The sequence below is a fragment of the Sebastes fasciatus genome, chromosome 16, assembly GCF_043250625.1.
Source record: "Sebastes fasciatus isolate fSebFas1 chromosome 16, fSebFas1.pri, whole genome shotgun sequence".
Classification (NCBI taxonomy): Eukaryota; Metazoa; Chordata; class Actinopteri; order Perciformes; family Sebastidae; genus Sebastes; species Sebastes fasciatus.
The window spans coordinates 25,745,124-25,755,257 of record NC_133810.1 but is presented as its reverse complement, the minus strand read 5'-3'; the positions used below and the strand labels follow the sequence as shown (position 1 = coordinate 25,755,257).

Genomic DNA, 10,134 nt, shown 5'->3' with positions numbered 1-10,134 from the left:
AGGACCACAAAAGGATATAAAACCCAAGAGACAACCTCTTTATTAACATGTTCAGGGAGGGATTTATAGCTGATCCAATTGTTACATGTCAGCAGATCACTGGGTAATACAGCAAAAACACTTTAACAAGGCTTACATGAGTATTAACTCCAACTCTTAAAACATTAACAATTTGAAATATATTTCAACAACAGAGTCGAGGAATGGATTTGGACAGCTGGAATCAGGATGCATATACACCCTGAGAAGGTTATATGGTGGTAACACAGTGGCCAATACTGGCTCCCCAAAACATAACATGAAAACAGCATGAATGACAAACGTAGCAAAAACTAAGTTCAAAAATGTCTGGTATTTATCGCCCAATAAATGCCACTTGGCGAGCCAGCCGTTCATTCATTTACATTCTACATTCTATCACAAAAACAAAACAGCCTAAAAAAGATGCTACTTCAGCATGAGGGCTAGATACAGTAGTAAAAAACATGTCTGACTCTGACTCATTAACAAAGCTGTGGTGAATCTTTCCGGAGTAGGGCTGTCAATCGATTAAAATTAATTAATTGCCATTAATCACTAATTTTTTATCTGTTCAAAATGTACCTTAGAGGGAAATTTGTCGGGTCTTTAATACTCTTATCAACATGGGAGTGGGCAAATATGCTGCTTTATGCTAATGTATGTATATATTTATTATTGGAAATCAATTAACAACACAAAACAATGACAAATATTGTTCAGAAACCCTCACAGGTACTGCATTTAGCATAAACAATATGCTCAAATCATAACACGGCAAACTCAAGCCCAACAGGCAACAACAGCTGTCAGTGTGCTGACTTGCCCAAAACTGCATGTGATTATCATAGAGTGGGCATGTCTGTAAAGGGGAGACTCGTGGGTACCCATAGAACCCATTTTCATTCACATATCTTGAGGTCAGAGGTCAAGAGACTCCTTTGAAAAATGTCCATGCCAGTTTTTCCTCGCCAAAAATCCAAAAAGTAAAAAAAAAAGCTACAACCTAAAAATCGCAAGTTGCATTAAAAAAAGATAGTGGCGTCAAAACAAATTTGCGTTAAAGCGTTATTATCGCATTGTCTTTGACAGCCCAAGTCCGGAGGCTTAACTACCACATCACAACTGAGTGACTAAGACACATTCTCCCTGTCAGAGTATGTCTTAATGTAGACCTCAACCATCGAGTCCAGATCAAACCCAACATCATAGTTCATGTTCAATAGAGCAAGACTTTTTGATTTGAATTTGTCAGGCGTGTTCTCCATGTACATCTGGAAGCGCTTGTACGCTACATCGCAGCTGTCCTCCAGAGCCAAGGTGGGCAGGATGCCGATCAGCCTCAGAACTGCGAGCATGTTTGGGAAGAACTTGACATCGGCCAGCTGTAGTGTTTCGTGGAGATTGGACGGGAAAGTCTCGCCTTTGCCCTTTTTGCTCCATTTAACCCACCAGCAGTGCAGCTCGGCGGAGAGGGTTCCTGCGTTAGGGATGTCGTTTTTGAACACCTGCACATTCTCTTCTTCTGGTTTAGTAGACTTGTTCTGCTCTATGAGAGCAGGGACCAGCGACAGACATCTCAGGGCCTTCAGGTGGTCCTCGCAGAAGAGATCATTCATTTCTTTGATGACATGCTCCACCACGGGAACAGACAGGTGCTCCTTGTAGTGACTCTCCGGGCGTATGGCTCCAGATTCTGACTGGTGCTTTCTCAAGAATGACCGAGGAACCTTGACCGGGATCTCCATCGCGGTGGCTAGAGTGACAGCCTCATCGTTCCAGAACTCATGGTACACATCGATGTTGTCAGACACTTCCTTCAGGGAGTGCAATACAGCTTTTAAACTGACTGCAGCAAAGTGGGCATCTGTTGCTTCCCCTTGCACGTTCTTCCCAAACGCTTGCGTCAGTGTCAGGGCGTTTTTCAGCACCACCAGTGCCATGACAAACTCAAAATCAGCTAGTGCTTTTGAAATCTCTAGGGCGCTGTGTGTGACTTGATCGCTCCACCTCATGTCCTCGTTGTCGTGAACGCTGTCCACACAGAGTAGTAACGCCTCTAGGATTTCCACCGCCACCTCAAACGCATCATTTCGCGTGGTCCAGCTGCTTCCACAGATCTCCTTCAGCTCCTTGGCCTTCTCCTCTTTGTCTGGGTAGAAAATCATAATGGCGTGCTCCAACTCCAACTGCAGTAAAGGGGACTGACTGAAGAATGACTCGATCCTCTTAAAGGTCGACATGACAAGCTGAACCCCTGACAAAGCCATACCATTTGCCAATGACAGGTTCAACGTACGAGTAGATCTTAGTGTAGGCACCGCCATTGGATACCTCTCCATCAGTTTGGCAGTGAATGTTTTTATTTTACTAAAATGTGTACCAGAGCAGGAGTGGGCTTGACCTCTACACTGTTCCATATTCAAGCCCCATTTGTCGGTTATTTCAGACAACAGTTTCTCTGCTAAGGCGTCTCCGTCTCCTTCAAAGGACAAGAATCCAAAAAACCTCTCCTGCTGGCAGTTAGACTGGTCCACATAACGGAGAAAGACGGGGACGTACCATTCTCCTGAGATCTTCACCAAGTCATCGGTAAGCAATGAGAAAAAGCCGTTTTGCTGAACTTCCTCCACCAGCTTACTGTGGATGCATTTCTCGCACACCTCAATCAACTGATTCAGCTGAGCTGAGGAGCAGCACTCCTTATTCACGTCGTACCGCTTCTTAAAGGCGTCATCTCCACAATTCATGCGATATTCTAACAACGCCTGAAAGTTGCTCGACCCATCCTGTTTACCATCACCAGGCCCTGTCGGAGGAATGCTTTGCTCTCCCAACAGTACAAGAACTTCAAATAATGACTTCAGATACACCTTGTACTCTTCTTCCTCTGGGAGTGTCTGGTCATCTTTCTTAGCTGTCTCTGCTGGAGACTTTTTGATTTCTAGAAAAAGGGAAAGAGAAACAGTTGCAGGACAGAAACCAAATCAATAAATATGGGAGTAATTTGTTTCATTGTCAGTTAATAAACATATGTGTGTGTGTTGATAGTTCTACTTACTCTTTCTCCCCTTACTGTCCTTGTCATCATCTTTGGTCTACAATAATAAATAGTCAAGTTATAAATGTGATTACATAGAAACTATAAAAATTACATTATAAAAATAATTTCCCTCCATTTAAATAAAATCAGATTTATTTTACACACCGTCTCTTTACTGCGCTTCCCCTGCCCGTTTTGAGATTGGCTTGGTGCATCAAAGATAGTTGGTATGGCATCGTCCTTCAACACTGTACTCTGAGCCTCCTGAAAACAAAGTCAAGCCAGACAAAAAAAATTATAAATCACATATGAAGAAATATAACTTACGTTGAACTAGTATTAAAACCTATATTACCTACATATTCACTAGGCACTACACAATATGCTGTATTTATTGGATAGTTAGTTAAATAATATGCAGGGCTGGATTAACTTTACTTTAAGATTGGCAATTACAGTAAAAGATCTGCAAAGTCTGGGGTCACATTGACCTCTGCAATTTGATCCAAAACCATATGCATGTTGCAACTTGGAAACTCAACTTACACTATCAACCGCAGATGTTTCAAAATGTTTCCCACAAAGTCTGTAGTATCTGTACAGCTGGTCTGGTGATTTGTCCAGGAGATCTTGCCTCTGGCATTTTTCAACCCACTTCTTGGACCTGAAAGGAGAAATTCAAGCAAAATAGTTTTAAAAATTCAATAGAAATTTTGGGCTTTGATGTTCAGTTATGGTTCAGTGTGATATATCAATTCAACGGCCGTGACATGCTGCCCCTTTTTTCCAGTCTTTATTTACTATAACAATGTCTGAGATTCTAATGGTAAACAATACTTCAAAAAACAAAAGCATAAAATGTATAAAACAAGACAAAACAACATCCCTCAAGCATTCGCGTGTGGCTAAGCTGTTCAGACAAGACTCCAACACAAACTACATGGAAGCACCAAAACCGCAAAGTTATATATAGTGAAGCCCGTCTGTTAAACAGTGTTGGCCGCTGTCGGAGGACGCGGGGGAGACCGTAGCTTTGGTCTCCAGGGCCGGAGTCTCTGCTGTACTCTGCTCCTCTGCCTGCCTGCCTCTTGCCTTCACTCACACACCGCACGTGTTCTCGCTATTTCGCTCCACCTCAAGCGCATGCGCGCACAAGACACACTGCAGAAGAGTTAGTTTAGCTCTGAGAATATCTAGTGAATGTACAGTGGACGTTTGTGCAGAAATAAATGCTGCAGCTCCTGCAGACCAACAGAGGTTTCCCGTGTCTTGCGAGAAACGTTATTGTCTCTGACCGGGTGCCGGGGCCGTCCCTTCGTCGGGACGCTGAAGCAGGAAAAGCCAACACTAGGATCAGCATTGATTCATGGAGAGACCTCCGTCTGGTCAGCTAACATTACTGCCAAGCAGGTGAAATATAGAGTGATATTGTGGTTTTAGCTGACGTGTGTGTCGCCTCACTGTTTTGAGCGATGCTCGTTCATGTCTATTTAGGGCGAGCACAAGCGCGAGCAACAGGATGCTGACTTTGTTGAATTAAAGGCCACAGGTGTCGCTGTTAACAAGCATTTCTGATTCTTACAGACAGTCCCTTTAAATAAAATAAATAATATAAATAATATACTAAGTTGGCATCAACTGCAGATGTTGCAACTAGTCCTTTACTGCATGCATTGCAACTGCAATATATAATATATATAATGGTATAAGTCCTTTATACTGCTGTATTTTGCAAAACCGGCTTTGCCAAACTTCAAAAGGTCGTATGATGAGCTTCCTACTTTTAGCAAGAAGCACAAAGGGCGCCTGAAACTGTCAAACGTTTGAGTTGAGTTTGTGTGTTTAGAGGTATATAGCTATTTCTTTATATTTCTTAACATGTATATCGCACTGAAAGGATGTGAAATATGTGTATTAAATGTTGCTGAAACAAAACTTGGACAGTTCAACCAAAGTTACCCTGGTTTTAAAATGCATGCCTTGTGATTTACATATAGACTAATCCACTGTTCTGGGTAACGCAGCTAGCTTCCTGTTAGCTTTAGCATCTTTAGCAATAGTTACCTCTCTGGATCATACGGAAACCTGAAGAGTGGCTGAGAGTCGGATCTGCCGCTGGTACAGCTCGGCACGGCGCAGTGATTCTGCATCATTAGTTTGTGAATATACTCAGGGTGAAATCCTTTTTCAGGGTAGCCAACTATGCTGCTAACGCTAGTTAGCTGTCAAGGTAGCCACGTTAAACAGCAAGTCAATTTCCGGTTTCTTTTCTTTCAAAATAAAGTAAATTGTGTTTGAGTAAAATAAAACTTCCTAATGTAAAAACTTTCTTTTTTGGGGGAGGGGAAATAATCCAAGGCATGACATTTTTTCATTCATAAACCCTCGAAAATGCCCCTATGCCAACTGGGCTGTTATGATGTCATACAGCATAAACATATGCACAGGTAAGCTGCCTAGCAACTTCAGAGGATCCCTATTGTTTTCCTTTTGTCCTTTTATTAGCACAATTGTTCCTAAAGGCCACAGATAAATAATCTAATGCTTTTTTTGTGATTGTAATTGTGGTTTTATTTTGAAGGTGAATTCGTTTGCTTGTTCGTAAATATCTGCGCTTGACGTTTTTAACAACGTGCAACCAACGTGCATCAAATCGCGCGCTGCGCTTCTTTCCCAGAATCCTCAGCGGTCTTTTCAAAGCCCACGAGTTGAAACTTCCTCTTAATACATCCATGGTGGAAACATGGCATATTTCAAAACCTATGCAGATCATATGTGCGTTTTGTGAAGTGAAGATCCATCCATAATGAATGGACTGACTCACACACACTTCTTCTGCTTATTATTCTGCTTATTCTGCACATTATTATTATAATTATAATTATAAGTATTATTATTATTATTATTATTATTATCATTAAAACAGGAGCATTTGCATTTTTTTCACTTGTGATGATGACCGATCAGCCCCCATCTCCTTATTTGACATTGTGACGTAAATATGTAATATTATATATATATGTATATATATATATATATATATGTGTGTGTGTGTGTGTGGCTATATAACGTAAATGTCATGGCTTATACTAAACTTGTTTGTGCACAATTGTGATTTGGTTATAATAAACTTTTAAGTTACCAGTATGTGTATTTGCACGTCATTAAGGTTTGATCCAGATAAAAGCAGTAGTAGAATATAAAACTGGGCGATAAAACTGCGTTTTTGCGATACAGCTACAGTTTTTGGCATGTTTTTCATGTTACTGGTCCGGTATTACTGGAATCTTATTTGTGTTCAAACTTTCAAACAGAAGAGATGATGAAAACTCGTGGATGACACAGAATGCAGTCTTCTCCAGTTCTCGTTCTTAGTTTCGAGACACGCCATTGGTTAATTTCTAATCTCGCGATACTAGAGTGGCCAATTGCAGCGCAGCAGCGCCAAGTCAAATCCAATATGTTTTTGCTGCAGGGTGGGAAGCGGTGGATTCTGCTCTTGAGTTGAGCTGTTTCGGATGAGATTTCTCTCCGTATTGTAACTTACAACAAAAGACAACAGCAGGGTGAGTTAATGTTTCTTTATAACTTCACTAAAACATGTTAACTTTATAGTTACACTGAGTACACTCGACTCAAAACAGCTAACGCCTCTCTGTATATATGTTGCTTTGTTCACCTTTCAGAACATCTTCGTTGATTTCAGCTTCATAATGGACAACGTTGCAGTTTCAAGACGTAAACACGTCTATAAGAAAGTAAGTACTTTACGTTAATGAATATCCTATGAAATACTATATAAATACTACTATATGCAGTGTTTTTTAGCCCTCATTCAGGCCACCTAATCTGTCAATAACACTCAAACATCAAGTATCATCTGCTGCTGTTATACATAATAATTTAAAGTCATTAATGCACATTTTTTTAGTAATATGCACCTTTCACTTTATTTACATATTGTAATATGTAAATACCTGTCACATACCAGTATAAATTGTCACATGTACATACTGTACATAATCATCCAGTCTCTGTATACCCATCCAGTATTTATTTATTTATTTGCAGTATTTGTATTGTTTACAGCTTACAGAACACTTGACTTGTATACAGACATATTTTATTTTATTGTTGTATTCTTATTTTATTGTTTATCAGTATTGTTCCTAGCTGTTATTTCTAGAGTCAAATTCCATGTATGTATATACTTGGCAAAATAAACCTGATTCTAATTGTCTAATTGTTTAATTGTATTAGGGAAACAAGGAAAACACTCAGCCTGCACTTGGAAGCAAGTCCTTAATAGGAAGAGATAAAACGTCTGTTAATCCCTTCCAATTGACAAACAACAAAAAAGAGGAAACCGTGGCAAAAAATGGTCTTCTTAAAGCCAAGGTGGACACAAGGTCAGCGTCTGGTGAGGCTCTGAAAGGGGTGCAGAAAGATGGGAAAGGAGCTGCTGCTGCTGCTGCTGCTGCTGATGATGATGTCAAACTACGACAAACACATAGCCGGGCCTTCCTCACCGAACAGGCTGTGAGACACAAAAAAATAGTTGCAGAAGCTCCAAAGCCACCAGCTGCTGCTGCGCCGTCCTCAAAGTCTGCTCTCGGCATGTACAAAGGCAAGATTGTCCAGTCAAAAATTGGTTCCATTTGGAAGGCGACTGCCGCCGTGGGCGAGGCAGATCCCAAAACAGAGGGTCAAAGGGTCGGGCATGTGCCGAAAAGCCGGTCCAAATCTGTTGTTGACCTGCCCAAGTACAGCACACAGAAACCTGCGCCGACAAGGTCCAAGTCGGTGATGGATAGACCTGCTCAGGTGTCCAAGCCTGCAGTCAACAGCCGTCCTCCTGCTGGGTTCCGCTCTGCTCGTCCTCCTACCAGGACCATCCCAGCAACACTCGCCAGTACCAGCTCCAGAAACACTAAAGCAGCTCCCACCAAGGGAAGTGGGACTCAGAAGTCAAAGCCAAAGGTTCCAGTGACAGACACGAAGGTCAACAAACCTCCTGTCACAAGTTCCCTCAGTCAGTACAGACTCACCATGGAGACTGCCGAGGAAAGGAGGTAACACTTCTCCTCCATACACACACTTGATGTTTGTCTTACTGTGCATCAGAAATGCTCAAATGTTTTTGTGTTCCCTCTGCAGAGCGAAACTGGCCGAGTGGCTCGCCTCCAAGGGCAAGAGTTTCAAAAGACCGGCCCTGACGACAGCAGAACCCTCTAGAACCAAAGTCTCTGCAAAACCTGAAGCTGTTTTCGATCCACAACGTCAGTCTCATGTTGGAGCTCAGCCAGCCGCACAGCGCAACCCTGAACCTGAACCCAGACTGGAAGCCCACAAGCCAGACTCTGCTGCTGCTACTACTGCTGCTCACTGTGCAAACACCCAGGGAGCAGCGTTGACAACGCACGGCCGAACTCCAGTCATCATGAACACCAGTCTGGACCTGCTGGAAATCTCTGATGTTGACCCACAGGACAGCGTGGATGATGTAAGGAAACAGGCTGTTGCTGTTTTAGCTGGATTAAAGATATTCCACAGTGATAACTCATTTTATCTCTTTGTTTTATTTTGACAGATTGTTGTGAACCTGTGTGACATTTTGGAGGCCATGGCGACGCCCTCTAGATGTGATGGTAAGTTCTTAAAATAATTTATCCTTGTCACTTACTTTAATTCCAACCAAAGGAAAAGTGGTTAGGAAAAGACATTAGGATATCATTTTTGCTGCCCTGGTCTAAGGATGACAAATATAACTATATAATATATATAATATAAATTCTGACTGCAGTTGTTGTAGCACTTTGTACAGATGCTTCTAACACAAACACTCATTTTTCTCTCCATTAGAACTTTCTCAGGCGACAGATGTGTGCAGTGAAATGGAGGACAGCAAACCAAAGTATGAATGTAAAGAAGAGGAGCTGAAGAAGGAAATGCCTGATGATGTTGGCAAGCAGCAAAAGGTTGAGCAAGTGAAGGATGGAGCAGAAGAAAGTGATGACCAGAAAGTGGAGACGGATGAGGAAGTAGAAAGTGATGAGGTGTGTGTGATGGAGACCACGCCACCAATGGAGGATGCTTCAGTAATTAAGTACAGCGTAAGGACTACGCCATACCTGCAAAGGTGAGTTTCATTTGCAATAATAGAAATCTCTTTTTGCCTCAACTTTTTCTTTATTTAACCATGAATGAAATAGTAACAAAGTCATTTATTTTCACTTGTAATACAGTATTTTTTTTCCTTCAAATATCCCTTGTTTAGTGTCAAGAAGACAATCGAAGAGGAGGCCAGCACGCGTAGCTCCAGGAGAAAGGGCAACATCAAAGATCTGAAGTTTCTGACACCGGTGCGCCGTTCCTGCCGCATCGAGCGAAAATCCTCCCGTCTGCCGGCGATGCTGGTCGATCCTGATCCCTGTGTGTCGTCGCTGGCTGAGCTGTTGAAGCTGGACGATGATCCCAACGCCTACATCTACAGAAAAAACCACGCACTTCTGTAAGATCTGCCAGACCAGAGCAGACTGTGAGGAGCTCTGGAAATGTGATGTTTTAAAAAATATATATATATTGGACTGGTTCTAATGGACACTTTATACTGATACTTCTAAAATGAGCTTTATTAATAATTAAAGTGAATTTGTATTGCGGTTTTTAGATTGGGAGGGAAACATTATTCTTCTCTAGTTATTCTTTACTGTTCTGAATGTATTAAGACTATCCCCTAACAATATTATTTTTTAATATAAAGTTGACATGTATTGCCAAATGCAGTGCAATAAAATGATCTTATCTTAAAGTCATGCTTTGTTTTATTAACTCTAGAAATCTAGTATCAACGTCTTGAGTGCATCTTTATCATTCAGCCTACATACTGTACATATCACAATTACTGTGATCACACAAAGTGTTAAGATCCAGGAACGTCCCATCAACTATTTCAAGCTCATTGTGGGACTACAGTGAGCTTCTAATCACATACAGTGGGCTGGATCGAGTAAAAATGACGATGCAAGTAAATCATATTTCATACTTGCCAACATTGACTTCAAAAGTAGGGA

The 10,134-nt window shown here is 41.5% G+C and overlaps 2 protein-coding genes across 2 annotated transcripts; one reads left to right on the top strand and one right to left on the bottom strand.

The window, feature by feature from the left end:
• Positions 1–17: 17 nt before the first annotated feature.
• Positions 18–5,334, bottom strand: thap12a (THAP domain containing 12a). The gene is made up of 5 exons (XM_074610032.1): positions 5,126–5,334; positions 3,608–3,725; positions 3,227–3,325; positions 3,080–3,116; positions 18–2,962 (listed from the first exon to the last, which is right to left on the bottom strand). The coding sequence occupies exons 1-5, from the start codon at positions 5,212–5,214 to the stop codon at positions 1,152–1,154; spliced, it is 2,154 nt and encodes a 717-aa protein (XP_074466133.1). The 5' UTR covers positions 5,215–5,334; the 3' UTR covers positions 18–1,151.
• Positions 5,335–6,530: 1,196 nt separating this feature from the next.
• On the top strand, positions 6,531–9,872 carry LOC141752262 (uncharacterized). The gene is made up of 7 exons (XM_074610036.1): positions 6,531–6,627; positions 6,748–6,819; positions 7,322–8,133; positions 8,219–8,564; positions 8,652–8,709; positions 8,924–9,200; positions 9,339–9,872. Exons 2-7 carry the CDS (start codon positions 6,775–6,777, stop codon positions 9,574–9,576), a joined length of 1,776 nt encoding a protein of 591 aa, XP_074466137.1. The 5' UTR covers positions 6,531–6,627; positions 6,748–6,774; the 3' UTR covers positions 9,577–9,872.
• Positions 9,873–10,134: the final 262 nt, after the last annotated feature.